Genomic DNA, 22,588 nt, shown 5'->3' with positions numbered 1-22,588 from the left:
TTTGTTGTTTTCACTCTTTGGAAACATGGTGCTGGAAGAGGGTTCTATGAATACCATAGACTTCCAAATAAAAGAAAAGAAAACAAATGGCTCCTAGGGACTGAACTCTCTCTAGATGCCAAGAGGACTAAACTGAGCTAGTTGTATTTTTGACATATCAAAAGACAGTGGACAAAACAATACTTTGTAAAGTAGAAGGCAGTAGGAAAAGAGGGAGACAGGCAACAGGTGGACTGATTCGATTAAAAAAACCATTGGTTTTAGATTCATAAGGTTACTATAAGTCGAAGCTGATTTAACATTTTATTAAGAGGTATTTTAACTGAGAAGATAAGGTAAACATTTTTAAAATGAATACTGGAAATTGAGAAGGGGAATGTGGGCAGGGTGGCACAGAGACTTTGGGAAATTTGGCTACCGTTGACTCCTAAAAGGATTAAATGGCATATGTACATGTGAATATTCTTGCACATGCCATATTCCCATATATGCAAGAGATCTGGGGTGGGGATACTTTCCAGGGATCTGCAGCAAACTGCCATAGCTGCCCTTTAGGAAGAATGCTCACAGAGAAGGACATGTATAGCTTTGATTAGGATATTAACTCTTGGCCAGGCAGACTTTTTAATTTTTTTCAACTGGATGTCTTAATCTGTGACATTTTCTGATCTCCCATTAGAATTCCAATGTATTGTGTGATATAAAAATGTCCCCTTTCCATATGAATGCTTTTGTGGAGTTCTACAATATGCAAAAACCTAAAGTCAACAAACATATGTCCGGATGAGGAAGATTGCTTTATCTTGGCAGATTCCAACTACTTTTATCTTTTTATTTCACGAAACATGAAACCAACACAAATGAAATTGGTTTGTTGTGACAATTTTCACCCCAATCTTTTTGTCTTTTTTAAAAAAAAATGTTTAAAAGGTAGGTGTCTAATACTGGAAAACCTCATTTACACCTTGTTCAGGTGACAATGATGTACAATGCCTGTATTCTGTGTGAATTTTGCAACAAGATGTGACTTTGGGGGACTATATTGACTCATCTCCTGGATGAAGATTAAGTGACACATATATAATTACAGAAATGGTGAAGTACAGAAAGAAAGAAAAGAAGGGAAGGAGGGAGGGAGGGACAGGAAAAGAGAATGAAGCAGCAAAGGATGCCATATTAGTTCCTAACATAAGTCGGCCAAAAGCTTTAATTTATATTATTATTAGTATTATGTTTGTTTATAGATTTCTTGTGCCATTACCATGCTTATGGTACCTTGTAAGATGACAACTCTCCCAATTCTTCCTAATGAGACTTCTCCTATAGCATAAAGGAAGGTTTCTTTTCCCCTGCTATCACTCAGCTACTTACTTCTTCAATTGCACTGACAACTGGAAAAATTACTTTTAAAAATTTGTTACAGTTATAGTTCCAAGGAACATTTCAAAATTATTTAAGTAATTTTTGTTGCCCTTTTTCTTTACTCAAGAAACTAAAATAGTAATGTTTAGTTATTCTGTTCCATGGATTATGGTGGAAAGCACACTTGGATCCCACTCACTTCAGGGTCACTTCCATCTCACCAATAAGGCGGCTGCACAAGTCACAACATGAGCTGGAACTTGAACTGTGTGATATCCCTCCTCAACCAATTAGTTGAAGCCTCACCCTGGTACCTATTAAGAGAACTACATGAAGTATTATATCACAAATGGGGAGAAGTTACTAGCTGCTAATTAAAATCATAATGAATGCACTTGTACCTTTCTTAGTGGACTAATGCATGGTTATTGTTTTAAATAGTCTTTTCGAAATTCTGATTCATCTTGCCATGTCTAGACACGACTGTGCATTTTCACAATAGCATTAATACGGTTGATATAATTTTAAATACTGTGGTTCAGTGCTAGGGAATTCTGGGAGCTGCAATTTTACATGGTCTTCAATCAGATTCTCTACCAAAGAATGCTGGAGCCTCAACAACTACAACTCCCAGAATTCCATAGCATTGAAAGTAGTATCAAACTACACCGAATCTAGTGTAGAGGTGCCTATTTCCAATTATATATAGATCCAAAAGGATGGTTTGAATACCTGTTATGAATGTGTTTACTTTGATATTACGGTCTGTATTGAGGGAGAAATGTGGAGTAAAAATCCAGTAGATAAATTTTTCTTCTTCATTTTCTTTTTGTTGTGTATTTTGTTTCTTAATTTAACTGCATGGTGCTTTGCCTGAGAAAGAACATTAAGTTGCAAAAATTGAAAGAGCTTTTAGTTGTCTATGGAGCAAATTAACCCAAAGGAACTCTTCCTTTTACGACATTACGGTTTATGGCTATTCTTTCAGCAGCCCTGAGCACAAACCAAACTTGCAATCTCATTTTGTTTTGCACCTGAGAGCCATCCTGTGGACAGCACCATGATTGCAACATCCTAGGCCCAGCTTTACTGCAGTTAGAGTCCCGGTGCGTATACCCCTTTAAGCTGCTTCTTGATCTATGGTAACCCCATAAATTTAATGAAGTTTTGTTAGGCAAGAAATAATCAGAGGTGGTTTTGCCAGTTACTTTCTCTGAAACACAGCCTATGGTACCTTGTATACATTGGCATTTTCCCATCCAAGTACTACTGGGAGCTGAACCTCCATAGCTTCCAAGATGAAACATGATCCAATATTTTTAAGGGTATTTAAGCAAAGTTAGCATTCCTGCAACTGTTACCCCTGTATTCTCCCTTGTTGTTTTTAAACACACTCTCCTCTTTCAAAGAAATCTGGTTCACAAGAAATGTGACGGATTGGATGGCTCAATTTGCTTACTTAATTTATATCCTACGTTTCTCCTAGTATGAGATTCAAGATGGCAAACAATTTGAGTTAAAACCAAATACGGTTCAAACTATGGCTATTACAAACTTTGAAAAATTGCAGAATTAAACAGTCTAATTAAAAACTGTTTAAAGGTTAAAATATAAAAATGATAAAAGTACAAATGCAATACAACCTACATTGAAACATGCCTTTCCATCAGAATTCTCAACTTAGATTCCTATGTAAAGGTTAAGAGTCCTTCTCAAACATGTTTATGGGACACTGAGAAAGCCCTCCCTTGAGGCTCTTAACAGTTGGGAAGGATCATATTAGGATATGATCTATCAAATATCCTTCATCTAAGCTACATGGAGCTTTATAGGTCATTGTTAGCACTTTGAATTGTGCCTGGAAACGGATAACCAATAATGTTTCAATCTGTTTCAATAATGTAGATGTTCCCTATAGAGAGCCAAAATGATGTAGTGCTTTCAGTGCTGGACTATGAGTCTGGAAACCAAGGATCACATCTTTGCTCAGTCACAGAAACACATTCTCTCACCTTCAGAAGGAGAGGCAAAGGCAAAACCTCTGAAAAAATATTGCCCAAAAAACCCTGTGATGGATTCATCCTAAGGTTGCCATACTGCACACAGCATAACAAGTTGTGGTCTGCAGTGTGGCTGCAATGTTTTAGACCAACATTTGGATTCAAATTCCTATAAGCTCTTCACCATTGACAAGGCTGACTAGATCTGGTAAGATGCAGGTTGAAAACATCTGGTAGGCCAGTTACTAATGTCTAACCTACCTGAGATATGGGGCACTTTGGAGGTCTGTATCCTCCCAACCATACTCATCACACACATTTTTAACAATAATGCTTTCTACGGCTGCTTTGGTTTTTCCACCAAAAAACTCTCATTCATAAAGATGCTACAGCTGCTTGCAGTATGACAGCTTTCTTACTCTGGTGACTTCCAAATGCGTAGAACTCCAAAATCACTATTGCCTACTGAATGTGAAATAACAAGGTGGGGAAAGTTATCAGACTGATAAAAGCAGACATGCTGTTGGTAGGAGGACGATTATCTTTCCTGGTATTTCCCTCATAACTTAAGATGATTTCTAGAGTTAGTAATATAGCTTGAAAACCACGCTGGATAATAAAATAGGCCATTGTCAAATAAGCTAACTTAGTTAAGCACTTTCTAACTCAGTAGGACATATTTCTGACCCAACATATATAGAACTGCTCCGTTAGCCCTATATCAAGGAAACTTGCATTAGCCAATGGTTGCTTGTATGTGTATATAGTCTGCTAAAGCATTGTTTCCGAAAGGGAAATTGTACCTGGGGATGTCAATAAAGAAGCAGACAGGGTAAGTGGCTGAAGGTCAGCTGTTAGACATATATAGAAAAACTTTCAACAATTCTGTGAGTAGAACTTTGACTATCTTAATTTTTTTTTTGTGAATGCTGAAACATTGGGAGAAATTTGTTAAAGTTTGTTAAAATTGCAGTATTTGGAAAGCCACTGATCATTAAAGAAAAATTACTCAGAATTACACCATGGCTTTCATATCTGTGGAATTGATATACATGGTTTTACTTATCCAGTTTCACTTATTCACTTAAGGCAGTGGTTCTCAACCTGGGGTCCCCATATGTTTTTGGTCTTCAACTCCCAGAAATCCTAACAGCAGGGAAACTGGCTGGGATTTCTGGGAGTTGTGGGCCAAAAACATCTGAGGATCCCAGGTTGAGAATCACTGAATTAAGGCCTACCATACAAGCTGTATCATCTTCTCAGCACCTCTGTTGTTTGTCATATTGAAAATAATAGGGTTAAATATTATCTGAGATTCCATGTATGTGTGTGAAGTTTGGAAAAATCTCTCACGTGAATATAAAGTTTGTACTGTAATTGAGAGAGGAAAGGAGAAAATGACACTGTGAATGAAAGGTTTACAGGAGAGCTAGGATTAGATTACAGGTAATTGGTATAAAATTAGTGGTAATCTTAGGAAGATTCTGAGTTTTGGAGGAGATTTCGAGTAGCTGAAATCTACTCGACTGCGGTAAATCAGCTTTGCTAAAGGAGAAGACATTACAGCAGACATCCCAATGCCCTGACCTTTGCATATGGCAGAAGCAGATGGTCATAGCACATTTGTATCTCTTACAGTGGCCACAAATATGAGAATGCTCATTCAATACCCCCTCCCCATCTTCCAAAGGAGAGTTATAGAATCAACTCATTTCTGCATTCCCTGTCTTCAGTCCATTTCTCTTCAGGGCAGCAACTAAAGGATCAAATGTTAGACCCCTACAACATATTTTGATGGGCCCTCTTTGTGCAGCTACTCTACAAAAAAACCCTGCACATTTAAATCTTTAAAAAGGACAGTTGGATACTCACCTGAAATTTTAAAGAAGCACCTGAAATGTTGTTTATTGCTTTAACATAATGATATAACTGGTACTCGTTACAGCCATTGTCAAACAATTCCCATCATTAAATCTCTATACAGAATGTCAGTGTTTTCTTCTTTAAATCAGACATTTTATACTCTCCTATTATTGAGATGAGCCTTGAGTATAACAATTTACCAAATATCAAGGGAGAGTTACAGAGGTGGAAACAGATTTTGTATTAATACACTGGGTTAAAATCAAATTGGCAGATTCAGATAATATATATATGTGTGTGTGTGTGTGATGTAACTCACTGTACTTTAATGAGTTTTCTGCTACATAATCGGCAAAAGTGCTAAATCAAGTGAAATCACACAAAACCAGGTAATTCTTGGAAAACACTGACTCAAATCAGTAGAAATACGAAGATCGTGCTTTTCTTATGGTTTGCTTCAAACTAAACATTATTACAGAAAAAGCCTGGAAGTCTTTGGTTAGTGCCATTGAAAGTAGAGAAAGCAGAGGGATAGGGATCAGATCTCTGTACCCTAGCATGATAGCTAATACTGAGGACCTTTATACTACTTTATACTATACTACTAGGTGTGAAGTTGCAAATTCTCACATCTGCAAGGAAATAAACTGTAATTGCAGAACTGCTTGCAGTTGTAAACTGAGTGTAAACATGTATGTCCAAATGTATGCATGCATCATGTTTAAAGTTCTGATAAGTATGTGTATCAGAGACCATTCCAGGAAGGCTTGTGATAGTGATAAGATATTCCCTTTTTAAATAACTTTTTTGTCTTTTAGGGACACAATTGTTATTGTTGTATTAGTTCACAGCTGCACTGTTAAGAGTATGAGTTTAGGCTACTGAACACGACTAATTTCGCTACTGAAGATCTAGCTGTAACAACTTTTGTCAATCCAGGGCCCTCCCCATGTGCTCACTGCAACCATCATTGTGTAAATTAGCATAACATTTTGGGAATCATGAATCAGTACATCTGGGAAGCCCTGGAGAAAGCCAGCATGGGACACAAAAACTGAACAAGCAGGTGGTGTTTCCCTCTCTTTTACATTTTTCGCAAACAGTGCTGAAAATGTGTTTCCCTTGTTGTTTACTGGTCTGTCAGCATCAATGGCCAAGACAGTATTTTAAAGTTATGGAACAATTCTGAGTAGAAATTATTAATAACTGAAGTCCAGGGGTTCTCCCTCACATCTTCTCTTTGAAGTTATCTGTCCAAGTATTTTGCTACAAAAATTTCTGTCATTCAGAGAATGTTTTATTTGTCTAAAGTTAAATGTGGGTTTTCTACCACAGCATAAAGCATGAAAATCAGAGAAGGCTTGTGATAGTGCTGGGATTTTCATAAAGGATGAAAATTTAAGTAGATATCACTTCCGTTTTCTAGCCTACTAACAAAGGGTATGACGTTGTCCTGGTTTTGCTCCACTGAAGTGAAGAAGAACTCAGTGAGAGCAAGGCTGAAAAATAAAAAGGTAAAACCTTGACACAAAAAGATCTGGAAGACAAAATATTCAATGTCTGCTCAGTAAAGAAAAGAAAAAGAAAAGAAAAAAACTTGAAGCATTTCCCCACAATTTTAATTATCACAAATGTGTAGTTTTAATTTGATTTCAGACTTAAATAATAATAAATAGGTGGGAGAAAGAATGCAAGACCTGGAAAAAAAACAACAACATGAGTTTTGAATTATCTCATGAAAGCAAATGAAAAATCCCCACAGGAATAATGTTCACAACCATAAGCCAAAACTCTTCATACTAAACTTAAACACAGCAGTGAATTGTAAAACCTGCATTTACTGGTTAACTAATCAATTATTTTCAAGTGTTTCCACCTTGGCCATTTCGATTTTAGCACCAAAATTAGCCTCAACAGAGGGACTGGTACAGTTTCGATGCTATAAATGAATTGTTTACATATAATACTTTTATATTATAATTATACACACATACTGTACATTCACACATCCACACAAACAGGAGGAATACTCAAATGTATATATTGTGTGTTTCAGATTGTTCGCCAAGACTCAAGAGCTCTGTAAATAAAGCAGAAGGAAATAATATTTTACATAGTAGGCAACTTTAATGCTGTAGTGCACTTATAAAAAAAAGTCCAACTCTCCCTTCCCAGCTCAGCAGCTTGTCTCAACTGTTTGTTTGCTTTAATATCATGATTCAGAAGATGCAGAAGTTATTGCCCTAAATATTATTCTATACATTTTCATTGATGTTCTCTCAAAAAAAAAACCACTTGAAATTGCTACTTTAAATTTACAAACTTGATTGCTCTTCTCATTACAGCTTTAATTCGTTGGCAATTTTGGAAGCAATGTTTTTAAATGCTATGGATGTTCCCGATATCCGTTTAAAGCGGACTCCGTTCAGTGACAGTCTTGGCAGCTTACACACCTCCATCTCCCATTGCACCAGGTTTTCTGCATGACCGTCCCCATGGACACAGAAAAGCAAGAAGCGCTCCCTCTGTTCATAATCACAGTTGTTGGCATCCAGGACCTTACGGATTTCCCTCATCATGTCATTTGGATCCATGGAGCTGGTAGTTTTCATGCTCCAAGTAAATCGTAGTGAACGGGGCTTGGCTTCTTTGTTGTCATCCTTCTGATCAACAGAAACGTTACGACTGGAAGGAAACCAAGTTTTAGTATTCAACAGATGAATTGCATTTTCTCAGAAGTTATGTTAGTAAAAACGACAATCTTTGCAACATGCATTATTAAAACATGGGGTGTCTCTGTGTCCATTACCAATCCCAGCTGCAATTAAAAGCTCCTGTCAGCACTTAGAGATGTCTGAATTAGAAAAACTAATTAAAGTTTAAATGCAAATGAGTCACACAACTCCAAGGGTCAATTCTCTCTGCCCAGCCCAAGAAAGTAGCTTTGAAATGTGAAATGGAACGGCAGGAGTGGAGATGCCAAAACAACTTCTCATCTGTTACTACAGTCTTATTTTATTATCATTACTATTAACAAGCATTGCATAGTCGGGGGATCCTTGAGGAAAAATATGTTTTTAAATCCTCATTGTGATTTTAACTTTAAAGCTACAGGCAGTCCTCAAGTTACAAACAAGATAGGGTCTGTAGGTTTGTTCTTAAATTGAATTTATTTGTAAATTCGAACAGGTCCAGTAAAAAGTGCACTCTTTGTAATTTGGCTTTAAAAGGTGCACATTATATTTTCTGTGTGATTAGAATCCCTTTTTAAAGAACACCAAAGCTTCCAAACAATAGAAAGGAAAACCACAGAAATAGAGAACTTTCCTCAAGGAGCCTCTTCTGTTTATCCTGCCCCAACTTCTTTGGGGTGTACTTATACTATGGAATGAATGCAGTTTTACACCACTTTAACTGCCCTGGTTCATTGCTATGGGATTCTGGGAGCTGTAGTTTTACAAGGCCTTCAGCCTTCTATGCCAAAGAATGCTGCTACCTTACCAAACTACAAATCCCAGCATTGCATAGAATTGAGCCAGGGCAATTAAAAGTGGTGTCAGACATGAAGGAAGGGATAGGAGAGATGAAGGAGATATTGATAGGAGGAAAAAGAAATGGAGATGGAGAGATCGATAGGAAGAAAGGAGGGAATAGGTTTGGAGGAGATTGAAAGGAAGAAAGGGAAATGGGGTTTGGAGAGATCCACAGGAAGAAAAGGGGGAAAGGGGTGTGGAGATATATCAATAGGAAGAAAAAGGAAAGGGAGTGGAGAGATACAGACATGCTTTGGCTCAGCACTAAAATTTCATGGTAGGCAGGGAGTGGAAAGGCCTGTTCGTAACTATGAGTTGTTCATAATTTGGATGTTTGTAATTCGGGGGCTGCCTGTATCTCCCTTTCCGACAGAAAATTGCTAAGAGCAAACTCGTTTTGTATTTGTATGATTGATATGATCTAAGCAAGCATAAAATGCCACATTGTGCAGGTTCAGAGTATTCATTTGTGAAATTACAATGGGCAAATAGGTTGTCCTCCCTCTGCTCTAATGGAACAGGAATGTAGAAGCAACTAGAAATCATGGGGTGCAATGTATGGTAGGAGAGGACAAACTAATGGTGCATACTTCACAACTGAAGCATCATACATAGTTTCCTAACGCCTCACTCCTCCATGACAGCAGAATCCAAAGGTAAACGCAGTATCAAATAAAACTCCTTGCATATCATGTATTATTATATTTATGGAAGTCAATATGCCAAACTCCAAATGTAGAACTGAAATTTGACTCTAGCATTGCAGATTCAAAATGACGAATTCCATAAATTTCCAAGACTCCAGACTCATAGTTAAGTATTTGCAACAGTACAGTAATTTCACCACTAAAATCCAAAATGGAGTGGTACCTTTACTGGTCAACCAAAATTCACAAAACATATGATGCATCAAATGTTTTGTGCATTTTACTTGGCCACTAAAAGTATCACTCTTTTTGTATTTTGTTTTGGTCCATGTCCAACATGAATATGTTAATTGCTGAAATCACTAGGTGGTTAATCTACCAAAAAAGTAATTGAGGACTTCACTGTTCTCCAACTTTGCCTATTGCTCAGACACTCAAAGCTACACAGTGGAAGATTTAAAACTGCTTACATATCTAAGTAATGAGAACTATTATGGCCACATAAAGTTTTACACACTGAAGAGTAATTACAAGGTTAACAAAACATTTATTCGAATTTTGCTAAACAGACAAAACCAAATAACGCTCAAGACAAAAAGACCCATTACTTTCAACTAATTATCAGAACTGTCACAATGAAGCACTATGGCTGCGATTCAGTGAGTAAGGCAAGTGCAACTACATCAGTGCCTTTGAAACAGGTTTCACTTGCTGTTCTCTGGACCGCAGCCAATATTAAACATAGAAGGGGAAAACCCAGATCCGCATCCCTAGAAGGTCTGAAAGAAACTCACAGACATTTCTAGAATTTCACTTTCACTGTGAATTGGTGTATCTCTTCTTTGAAAACAGGCAGTTTCCAAACTTTCTCTTTCTCTTGGAGAGAAAAATGGTTATGCAATAGCATTTAGTGTTCTCAATGGAACCAGACATTTATAGCTTCAAAAACCTTCCAGAAGAGAAGCTGTATTTAATTTAGAAATCAAATTATTATTTGTCATATGGCAGTGAAATCCTAGAATTCTGTGCCAAAGAATTCACCACTCACAAAACCAAGATCCTCTTACTGACATTTCTGTGATTAAATCAGTTACATGAAACGGGGGGCCTATGTTGCAACGGGGCAGATAATGGAAAACAAAGATGTTATTCCCTTTCAATTGAAATCTGCATATATTTTTTCACATTTGGCAAAGGAATTGTGTTCCTTTATGATTTCTGGTTAAATAGTGAAGACTTCAACAGTAGTCTTGGAATCTCTCAGCAGCAAGAAATTATTTATATTTTCCCAGTGATCTGAACTGTGTGTATGTATGCTTGAGGAGTCAAAGTCATATAAGTGACGTAAGTTAATCACGGCTTCGTAGATAAGAGGTATTCTTGGTTTTATGTATTTGCTAAGCTAAGAACACCATCACCAGTGTGCTACGGCCTAGGCATTAATCTACTCAATCTACAGTTAACATTTGAAACAAAAAATAATTGCCCTCACCTTGAGCCCTCATATCTCCCGTTCCTCTCATATTCAGTTGGAAGCCTCAATGAAAACAATGCCGAAGCACAAAGAAAAGCAGGGAAGAAAAGACAAATCTTACACTAGCATGATTAAGGTTGGCAGCACACTGCACAGTAACATCTCACTCAATATTAATTGCAATTAAGTGTTGGGTTTAAACATGGAAATGATAGGTAGATTGAAGACGTTCAACATGCCTTTGCCCAAATAAAATATATTTGGAAGCCTCAAATGCTTATGTAAGGATATTGTAAGGATACGTAGCTATTCAAGATCAAGAAAGCTATGTGTGATCTTTCAGAGACAAAGAATTTGCAACAGTCAAGCTCATTAAAGAACTGGGTTCCTCATACAAGGCATACATTGAAACTGAAAATCACTTTAAAGTAACACTCATTTAAAGTTTGTGCTATGAATTTTTCCAGGCTTTCACCTCTCGTGATCAATGAATAAATATTATCCACAGCCTCCCAGATATTAAGAGGTAGTCATTATTATATAATTCAGCCACTCATAATCCCTTACTTTTACCTGTCATGGATAAACCTTTTAAAAGAAACATAAACAGTGTAAGAAAGATGCACTTCAGCTATTGCAAGGAGGGGTAAAAAAATTGAAAACAAAATGAGTATGAAAAAACAGCATTCATTTTGCAATGAATAATTAAAAACACCATGCTCACAAAAACCCCAACATGTTCCAAATCTCTAAAAATAAAAACTAGCCACCAGAACAGAGGGATCCTCTCCTTTCACTAGCAGGTCAGTGTCATATCATTATTTTGATTTGTTGAGAAAAGTGAAACCAAAAGCACTTTGCGAACACATATGCTTTACAGAGAATACTAAAGTTCAGGGCCACCTTAATAGCCTTCTGCAGAATATGAACTATTGATTAACTTAGAGTACACAAATGAAATTATGCACTCTCTTTTGGACAGAGTCAGGCACAGGAAGCAAACTATAAAGTCTAACAATGTTTCTATGTCAAATTCTGAATTATATCCTAACTTTGTGAGATGTATGCCATTTCTCTATTCTTTTCCCTATGCAGCAATATGTTCCAAATCTGCAGGACATTATGTACCACTGTGAAATGCTGATCTTCAAGGGAATGTAAGGTCTGATGTTGCAAAGCAAGAATATTCATCAGTGCAATTAAATACATACTAAATATCCACATAGCATTGAAGTACTGAACACTAATGGAATGGAGCAACACAGGCTGAACTTCTTTGGCTTACTGTCATGTTGTCTTTCAGAAAGGTGGACTACTATTACAAGGTTTTAATTAAATTAATTTCATTTTATTGTAAGCTACCCTAAGATCTTCAGAGATAGGGTAGTGTGTACATGTGTGTTTATATATTTATGAGGCACCAGTATGGTGAAGTGGTTTGAACCTTGGGCTAAAACTCTTCAGACCAAGGTTCAATTCCCCCCTCGACCTTTGTAAGTCACACACTTTAAACTCCCCAAAACCCTATAATTATGTCTTAGAGTTGCTATAAGTTGGAAACGACTTGAAGATACATAACAACAAATGGAAATTCATATAGTTGGACACTGGAAATCAGTGAACCAACGAAGGTCTGCAAAAAACAAACTGGCAAAGTAAACACAAGTATCCCAGAAGAACAGATTACTTTAATTAAGCTCTACTGTAGTTGCCAGTTATTCCGACAGGATGGGCTTAACACACCAGGACCACACACACATTTTTGTATTTCATTTGAACAAATTTTGTAATTTTGTTTTTTGCTGCTTTTATGCTATTAAATAGTGATTGTTTTACTGTCTGCTTGTTTTGACTGTTATTTTTAATTGTACTTCTTTTTGTTAGTCATCTTAAACTTTTGGAAGTATATTCCTTATATGACATAACGAAACAAGCATATATTTGTTACAAGTATTGAAACAAGCCACTGCTTTCAAAATCTGTTTAACTGTTTTTTTAAAAAAACCTTATTGCATTAGCTTAAGGATACTTAAGGATATTACTTATCAGTGAACATTTAAGTTAAGCTAATCAGCAGACCAACTAATATTGTATTCTCAGGAGATTAAGTGTATCAAATAATATAAATGAAACATCATTCTATACTCTCTATAGTCATGTATAAATCTATACATTTTAGTTTTTTTAAAAAACCAAAAACTATCTGGGTTTACTTATCCACTGGTCAATGTGCGTACTATGCCATAACTCTTACCAAAAAAGGAAACATTCCCTTCTCTGAAGAGTGTGGCAGAAGGTAAGAGCTTAGTACATCCAGAAGAACCTAAAAGAAGCACCAATCTCATCTAATCTCTCTGCTGTGGCACCACTTCTGGCCTTTTAAAATGCCCGAATGGAGAAATGGCAGTGGAGGCTGAGGGCGACTGGCCTCCTCAGTCATTGATGTTTTCCTCAGATCACAGAATGACCACTGAGTTATCCATTGATTGTATTAAAATATACATTTGTCTGCAAAACCTGCCCTCGACTTTTGAAGTCATCTTATACATGAGTATATAGTAAAATGCATTTTGATCAAACATTAGATATAACAGAAGACAGCATTAGTGTGAATGTTACAAATTCACAACACAAAGAAGGCAGGAAATGCATGAATGTACTTATCCCTGGTAAACTGCAAAATAAACTTAAGTCAATAGTGTGATGGAGCAGACAAAAAAAGCAAACTGAAAGGTATCCAGAGGAGAGAGCTCAAGGTGATAAAAGTTCTGAACACAACCCTATGAGGAATGCGCTTTTGGGAATTGGGCATGTTCACCTTTGATAAGACTGAAATATGAAATGATAAAGGTGAAGGTTTCCATTTCTAAGCCGAAGAGAAGAACTGCTGTTGTCTGTAAGTCATGTGGCTGGCATGACTGCATGGAGCATTGTTACCTTCCTGCCAAAGAAGTACTTATTGACCTACTCACATTTGCATGTTTTTGAACTGCTAGATTGGCAGAAGATGGGGCTAGCAATGGGAGCTCACCCTGTTCTGTGGATTCGAACCACCAACCTTCTGGTCAGTAAGTTCCGCATTCTGCCACACAACTGCGGTCATAAATAAATACCTGAAGGGATGTCATTTGGAATATGGAGAAAGCTTGCTTTTTACTAATGGATTCAAATACCAGGAAAGATATTCCACCTAGACATTAGGAAGAATCTGTTGGCTGTAAGCACCATTTGACAATGGAATGGACTGCCTCAGAGGCTGTATTTTGTTTGTTTGAGGTCTTTGTTTAAAGATCTGGGTGACCACCTCTCAGGAGCGCTTTAACTACCATATACAATTACGTACAGTTCCTTCCCACTTGGTGGGGCATTCTGCAAGTGATGACAGTGTCTGGGTGTATCTCAAATAGGACAAGGAAGATGAAACAGGATTTTGTTTATTCTGGCATACTACGTTTCATTTTTGTATTTAACATTTGAATAGCATGGACATGATTTAGTAATATTGGTAATTCAACTTCACTGTTTCTAAAGCAGTGGTTTCCAACTTGGGATCCCAAGTGTTTTCTCACTACATCTGCCAGAAGCAGCCCTAGCTAGCATGGTCAATAGTCAAGGATTCTGAGAGTTGCAGTCCACACTCTCATGTGGACCTACATTTGGAAACAGCTCTAAACTGACTAAAATCTGTACTAGAAATAATCTATTTTACAATCAATAGTTTAACAAGGAGACATAGGCTACGTATGCATGGGCAAACTTCAGCCCGCCGGATGTTTTGGACTTCAACTCCCACAATTCCCAACAGCCTACTGGTTGTTAGGAATTGTGGGAGTTGAAGTCCCAAACACCTGGAGGGCTGAAGTTTGCGCATGCCTGGGCTACACTCTTGGCTCATGAAAATTTCCACAGAGGACTTAATAATATAACAATAACATTTGACACATTCCATTTTAATGTACTCCAACTCGATTTGTTCTGAATCTGCAACAAAAGTAAACATTGCAGGTTTGCCATTTTGCAACAACTCTTAAGCTAAGATTCAAAAGATCACATTTTATTCAAAATCACCTAGAGAATAATTGCGTTTCAAGTCAGATGCACCACAAACTAAACTTAGTGACCTCATCTGAGAGCCCTGCGAAGTCAAAACAACACTATATGTATTTTTTTTAAAAAACAAACACACACACATCCATAAAGAGCTTAATGATTCATGAAAGTGGATGTGGAAGTTCTCAGAGGAGGAGCATTATATAGAAAATAAAAATCAAAAACCCACAGCAGATCACAGGTCAGAGAGAAGTAAGCACAGTGATCCAAAAGTACTATTACCCCTTACTTGTAACTGGAGCAATTCTGTGAATGAGAGAGGCCCTGGACCAACTAATGTTAACTGAACTCAAATACAATGCCATGCATATCCATCTTAAACAAAGGACTATACAAAAGTTGGGAGGGCATCTTATTTTTCTTTATAGTTGCAAAAACTATGAATTCATTCACCTTAAAATGTCCTGCAACTTACTGATTTTCTGAACTATAAAAATATAAAGCTCTATTTATGAATATCTGGTCCACTCAAGTCTTTAGCAGTCATTTCCTAGTTGGGTTCTGATTTTGGTTCTCCCTGTGTGTGTGTGTGGGTTCCTACTTCCAACATTACCTTTTAAAACATTTCTCTGTCAAATAGCTGAGAAACATTCCATCTTCATTCCAAAACTATGAAGATTCTATACAAAGTTGCTATCAGAAAACTAGCTTACTGTTTTACTGATCATTATCAATATTCAGTGTACTCTTTGGATGTTTTTAATGCAAAAAACTTTGGTTTGGATTCCAAATATATTATTATTAATGGTAAATAAACTGACAAGGCTCTTGAGCTAAAATTAAGATTGATAAGCAAGCAGCATTACACTTTTTGTATTACTAAACATATCATTCTTCAACCATTAGCATGCTAAGTGTATTAGTATAAAGAACAAAATTATTTCTGGTACTATGAAAGTAAACAGAGCGCACAGGCATGCTTTGCATCTCATTATTCAGGTGCCAGAGATTCAAAGGATTATCATTAGTCAATAATTTATTTTTCTTATCTTGGGTATGTGAAAGGTATTTAGTTTTTGGCAGAAAGTTTAGTCTTGTATCAATTTTTATTTTAAAGAAAAACCAAGGCTAGAAAGCCAAATTCAGGGTTAATTGCAAGAGCTGGTTCTTAGAATATAAATCACATCCTACCTTTTGATAAACCTGAATGACATGTTTCTAAAAGAAATTAAGCCAAAATAATAATTAACAAAATGTGTTGGTATGAAATAAATTGAAAATCCATTCAGCATGTGAGACACATAATGATAAAGACTAGCTTAATGAAACGTGAAATCAACAGTTTTAAATTCACTCTGGAAACAAAGAATGGTTATTAAAATGGATGTGGCTTTTGACATTTTCCTCCCCAAAGTGCTCCCAGGATTCCTTAAGTGGGTTAGTCAGCCCCACCCTCCTTCCATCCAGGTGGGAATTCTGAATAAAGGTACTTCTGTGGAGGCAAATTACACTGCAGTAATATCTGGAAGAAGTAGTAGATATGATTTAGATGACCTGAAGGCAGCTTGAAATAAATAGATTAGACCTAGATACTCAGATGAAGAAATATGGGAGTGGAAGAAGCTTTGCCCAACTCTTTCTCACACACATCTCTACATACAAATGATCTCTATGGATAGAGGGACCATGCTGAATGGAATAGACTGTGAAGATGGGTAGATTTGGAGAAAATTGGGCAATGGTGTCTTGTGTAAATGAGCCAAAAGTGTTTTGCCAGTTTTCAATGAGTTTCCCCATCACATCACTTCACAGGGTTCTTTGAGTAAAAAGGAGTGAAAAAAAAACAGATTCTACCTAACACCAACCATGGACAGATACCCAACTAAAGGCCTACTTAAAGTCCTGGGGATTCTAAAGAAGAAAACACTCAATTTACCTATCCTCTAGAAAGACAAACTGGAAGTTGTACTTAACACAACTCTGTTCAACTTCAGTCTATGCCTCAAGACTGTTCTTCTCCCTTTCTGTCTCCCAGGACAAAAACAGCAATATTTCAAGTCATACACTCATTTTGTTATTTTAATGTATTCTACTAATGGGCACAGTGCAAATAGAACAAATAAATTAAAGCATAAAATCTAAACAAATGAACTATTTGTGTAAATTATTTTGATTACAAAACTGCTGTACTCCTAAGTAAAAAGTTAGCATTTTGGCCACTTCTTTACACAGTTGATTGCTTGCAGAAATAAAAAAAGTAGAACTGCAAGGCGTTTGATAGAAGAGGCAAAAAGCTGTTACTTCCTAAAGCACTTGGAAGCTCCTACAAAGGAAATACTGGGTAAAAAAGAATCCAGCTGATTTATAGTACCACTTTGGAAATGAAATAGAAAACACTCCAGTATATAACTGCGTAATGAATGAATGTCTACCAATATGGTTCCATGCTCCACAGGACTATGGACAGAAAGGAATAGCTTATTGTGCCAACAAGTTGAAGCATGTAATTATCACTAAGGAACTTCGAAGTGAACTGAAATATTGATATGCTACAATAATGGTGAGGCTTCCAATAAATCAGAGACCTTCTGGAAAAAATATTTTTTATATTACAGGTATTATAGGAAGCTAAATAAAGGTAAAGGTTTCCCCTGACATAAAGTCCAGTCGTGTCCGACTCTGGGGGTTGGTGCTCATCTCCATTTCAAAGCCAAAGAGCCGGTGTTGTCCGTAGACACCTCCAAGGTCATGTGGCCGGCATGACTGCATGGAGAGCTGTTATCTTCCCGCTGGACCCGTACCTATTGATCTACTCACATTTGCATGTTTTCGAACTGCTAGGTTGGCAGAAGCTGGGGCCAACAGCGGGTGCTCATTCAGCTCCCGGGATTCGAACCTTAGACCTTTTGGTCTGCAAGTTCAGCAGCTCAGCGCTTTAACACACTGCACCACTGGAGGCCCCTAAAGGAAGCTACCTTATAAGTATTTGAAATCCCTTTGGAAACAAAAGTGCCTTCTAAATTGTCAGTTGGTGGTATCTGCACGAGCTGTTGGAAGTCCATGGACACATCCGCATGGCTCTAATTTCAATTAATGTGTGTTGTGTTCAAATTTCCCATCCAGATGTATGAGATGCTGCTCTCATCCCATTCACTAGATGTAGGCAATATGCAAGATTTCCATGTAGTTCGAATGTCACATAATGATTCATATGTTATGACTATATTATTCAGTGACAAAACTGGAATGGGTTGAGCAAAACCAATGGTTGATCAAAACTATTGTACTAGTTCTGTTTTTCAAGTAGTTTCTTTTAAAGTTAAGACTGGTCTCAACAAATAAATAAAAAGCTCACTTGGGGTCCATCTGCACAGGCCACATATCTCAGTGCTGATCCTTAGTGTGCTTAGCAGCTGTCTCTACTGTGTGGCCCTGAGCCAGCCCAGCAGCACTTAACCCATTTCAGTGCCATCAGATCGCCACCCTGACTTCTCCCTCTCGTCCATGGCTTTGTGTAAATCACTGACTACATCAATTAATTAATTCATGTGAAACTTTTTGACACAGGCTGATGGACAGCTTCCTGTGGTGAACTGTTTTAAGCAAAGATATGCCTGGAAGATAATTCCAGCTTTTGACATGTCCTAGAATGTTTGCAATTGTAACATGGAAGCCCACTCCCAAGGAATAAGCAGAATGAATATGAAGTGACATTTTACATTTTTCTAGTTTCTCAGTTCAATGCCAAAGAGCATTGTTCTGTCTCTTTTTAAAGCCTTCAAGGTTCTTTGAATTAACTCACAGCTTTTCCAAAGGTGGAACCTTATATCCATGGGAAACAGTGTCCCATGAAAACAAAGGCCTACTTTTCTATGTGTTTTTCAGCCTCCTGGGTTGGGTAACCCTTTACCCATCGCAGAAAAAAAAATGCCATATCAAAAAAGGGCAACATCAAGGCTCTTCTTCATTCTCAGGATTCTTTATCTTTGAACTTTGAACTCTTACTTGAAGAACTGTCTTCTATAAAATAAGGCACACAAACATTCTGCCCTCGGTGTACTATATAGAGCAAAACCTGAAGTGCAGAAGGTATCTGACCTAGACTTTGAATTGTCAAGATTCCTTAGGTTGGCCTAATACTACAACGGGAAGAGCAACTGCAAGCAGGTGTGTGAAGTGGGGCTACTTTAATACTTCTCTCTAGTTGGGTTGGCATGTGGGATTAACACAATCATGGTGAAATGCTCTTCATGCCAGACTGAGAATGGCATTTCTTTACGTAAATCTGTACAGAGATCTTACTAATGTAAATTGTTACATCTGAGAGGCTTCTGGGAGCAGTAATTCACCTGTCTTTTTCTGGCCAGAAAAAGGCCAATATAATGATTCTGGAGATGTCGAAACCATAGAAACATCCTTGCAGGCTGCATGTGGCCTCAGGGACATAGCATGCCCATCATGGTATTAGGCAACATGAATGAAAGAGATATATATATATATATATATATATATATATATATATATATATATATATATTTGCTTCTTTCATGAAGCTGAAACAGATCTCAGCTGGTAAGATTCCAATGTAAACATCAGATCACTGACTGCTTTACTCAGCATTACAGCAGGCCACTATATCTCAGTACCCTAAATAACCTAAAATTGGATCATCTTAAAATACTTTCTATAGCCTTGACCTCTTAATTTGAATAAGTTTATCACTTAACTATGCTAATCAAAATAATTTTGCAGGTTCAGAGCCCACCTCATTGACCACCGAGGCAGGATATTCAGACCAGTTGAAGAGAAAGGTTAGGCAGATGTTACAAACTTAATTCTAACACTCCTCATGCTTATGTAACTACTTTCTCTATTTTGCTATGGTGAGATGACTAGTACTTAACTTTAACATTCAACATTAGATAAGTGAAAATATCTGCACTGAGCAAAATTCTTTGATGGTTTTTTTTAAAATACATACCTTCTTGTAAGCTTTGATGTCAATTTACTGAACAAGTTAGTGGAGCCCCTACTTCGTGTTTGTGAGAGTGGTGTTGCTTCATGCGATAGACTAGGTGATGCAGGGGGTCCATTGTAAGTGGCCGTACGCCGTTCTCTAAGTTGGCCATGGAACGTGCTACGGCTGGCAGTTCCTCTTGGGAAGCGGATGCGGTCAGGCGTTGTTGCACTACTGATACTGTGAGTAGAAGCTACTGGCGTCCTCTGGTCGGGAATAGCACTAGAAGAAGATCAGAGGTGAGTTAAATCCTTTGTCTGCAGAAATTCAACCCTCATCAGGCTGGAAAAATAAATTTTTCAGAGTGCAATGGACCTTTACAATGAAGTACAAAAAGAGATTATAGATTACAATTTAGAGGAAGCATTATTTCAAATTATAAATTATTCATAACTTTTTAAGCATAAATGCATTAGAAGCAAAAAAGTGAATCAAATATCTCTGTACATAGGAGAAAAGCTCACCCTAAATTGACTTCATATGGATTTTTTTTTTTTACAAAACCCTGAAAACATTAATGCGAGGAAAGGAAAATCAAATTCCGCTTTTTTCTTTTAATGTGAATGTAAGAATATTTCTTTCTTCCACTTTCTCCTCATGATAATAATTTGTGGATATTATTGCAGAGAAAAAAATAGCCATACTGCTTTTAAAGAGAGACAATCATTTAAAAATATTAATTCAGGAATATCACAATATATGGATGAGTAGTAGTGGTATTGCTGGCAGTACTAAAGAAGCAAGGAATATTCAAAATGTTTATTAAGAAGGGATCACATCACAGAATATCTGGACTACGAGACAAATATGAACAACATGACTAAAGCAGTAATACACCTCACAGATAACCTCTAGCATTCTCTAGGACTAAACGTTCCATGGCACATAGCTAAGCAGAAGCAGATACCTATTAGTTTCATAATAACGTCAGCATTTCTTACATAGACCTGAGGTTATCTGTGCCATTGATTAATGAAGGTAACATCATCTTCGCATGCATAGAGGCTGACATGGACATGGACTTCTGATGTCGCAGTCGAACACAGGTGGAGGACGTGGCATAAAGCGTATCAGGGCTAGCTGCATAAACGAACGTTTCAGTCAGGCTGCGAGAGGGTCGGGTTTAGGCAGAGGCAGAAAGAATAATATGATGGACCAGTGACAAACTTGAGGGTTATTATGTAATAAAAAATACCTTTCTTCACATAAGAATCATCCATTATCGCTAAACAATCCTTCAGAACTAATTCCATCAGGGGCAGTAGACACATATTTGTCTTGCTAGGCTCAGAGATATTGAATTCTCTTATGATTACCTACATCATTAGTTTGTCTGGTGCTGTGTAATCAGACCGACAGAGATTCTTTAAGGTCTCAGTCAGAAATTGGATCAGCTAAAGATGCCAGTAAACTAGTAATAGTGATTACAGGGGAGCAGAGAATGCATAACTCAAGAGATTCACAAAAGTTAACACTAAACTATGGTTCAGCACTACACAGAAATTCACTCTTCCCTCCATTATGCAAGACAAATTTCTGCAACTACTACGAAATTACCAATGCTGTTTGCAAGTGCCTCCACATAAAGAAAGCTCTCTCTCAAAACGTAACACACTTTATCTCTGGCAGACCCTTAATTACAGCATTTAATTTATACTTCTGCACAAATACTACAGTGAGTATGTTTAGCTAAAGAAGTAATACTTGCAAGCCATGTTTAAACTCTGTAACTGCATAGAGAAGAATTCTCCACCTACCTATCCTGTCATCTTGACCATATACATTATTTTATTTTAATGTTCCAAAAATCCAAAATTGCCTAAGGAGCAGTTGAAAAAGTGACACCTTTTGCTTTTTCATAGCTCAATGTACAAAATATTTGTTTCAGGCACAAAATTGTTTAAAATATTGATAAAATTACCTACAAATTATAAGGTACAGTATATATGAAACATAAATGAATTTTGTGTTTAGACTTGGGTCTCATCTCCCAAGATATCGCCATATGTACGTCTATGCAAATACAGGTATACCAAAATCATCATGATCATCATCACAACAGCAGTAACTGTAATAAAGCTGAAATCCCAGATACTCTTGGCCCAAGCTTTTTTAATAAGGGATACTTAATCTGTACCACAATTTTGAACATTGTGATTCAGAGTGAGATTTTCTAAACCTCTCCTCTTTATCTTGATGATCATACAGAGGCCCTCCTCTGGACCCCACTGCCAAAAGAAGCTGGAATGGCAACAAGACAGAAAAAAGCCTTTTAAACTGCATGCCCCGTTTATAGAATGGCTCCTCTAGGACATTATAAAATCTCCACACCACTAATTTTCTGGGGTGGATGAATATCATCTCTTCTGGCAGGCATTTGATATTTACTATTGTGGCTGTTGGCGTACAGATTTCTCCTCCATTTAGAATGTAATTTGGTTTTTATGGTAGTAAAAAATAAGACCCAATTCTTCATTTTTTTTGAAAGTCAACTTCAGCACAAAGGTTAATAATTTGATTTAGAAAGTTTAGCCTTGGAAACAGAGCAACAAAAGTCTCAGCAAAGAAAGCACATTAAGCTTTAAAATTCAACAAACAGTAAAAAAAATGGTTGTGTATTCATATGTACACATTCAGACCTC

At 37.1% G+C, this 22,588-nt stretch overlaps 1 protein-coding gene across 12 annotated transcripts in view; it reads right to left on the bottom strand.

Annotated features, from left to right (window-relative positions):
* Window positions 1-6,822: 6,822 nt before the first annotated feature.
* mark3 (microtubule affinity regulating kinase 3) overlaps window positions 6,823-22,588 on the bottom strand; it is an 83,372-nt gene continuing 67,606 nt past the window's right edge. For 3 of the 12 annotated variants that reach the window (XM_062968519.1, XM_062968521.1, XM_062968524.1), the window contains 5 exons: window positions 20,888-21,052; window positions 19,911-20,168; window positions 16,121-16,147; window positions 10,898-10,942; window positions 6,823-7,910 (listed from right to left, as the gene is read on the bottom strand). In XM_062968519.1, the coding sequence (XP_062824589.1) occupies window positions 7,565-7,910; window positions 10,898-10,942; window positions 16,121-16,147; window positions 19,911-20,168; window positions 20,888-21,052 (841 nt within the window). In that variant the 3' untranslated portion in view covers window positions 6,823-7,564. The remainder of the gene's footprint in view (window positions 7,911-10,897; window positions 10,943-16,120; window positions 16,148-19,910; window positions 20,169-20,887; window positions 21,053-22,588) is intronic. The other 9 variants (XM_062968520.1, XM_062968525.1, XM_062968526.1 and 6 more) reach the window with 7 other exon arrangements.

Source organism: Anolis carolinensis, chromosome 1, assembly GCF_035594765.1.
Source record: "Anolis carolinensis isolate JA03-04 chromosome 1, rAnoCar3.1.pri, whole genome shotgun sequence".
Lineage (NCBI taxonomy): Eukaryota > Metazoa > Chordata > Lepidosauria > Squamata > Dactyloidae > Anolis > Anolis carolinensis.
The sequence above is the reverse complement of the archived record's forward strand: the minus strand, read 5'-3'. Positions and strand labels throughout refer to the sequence as shown.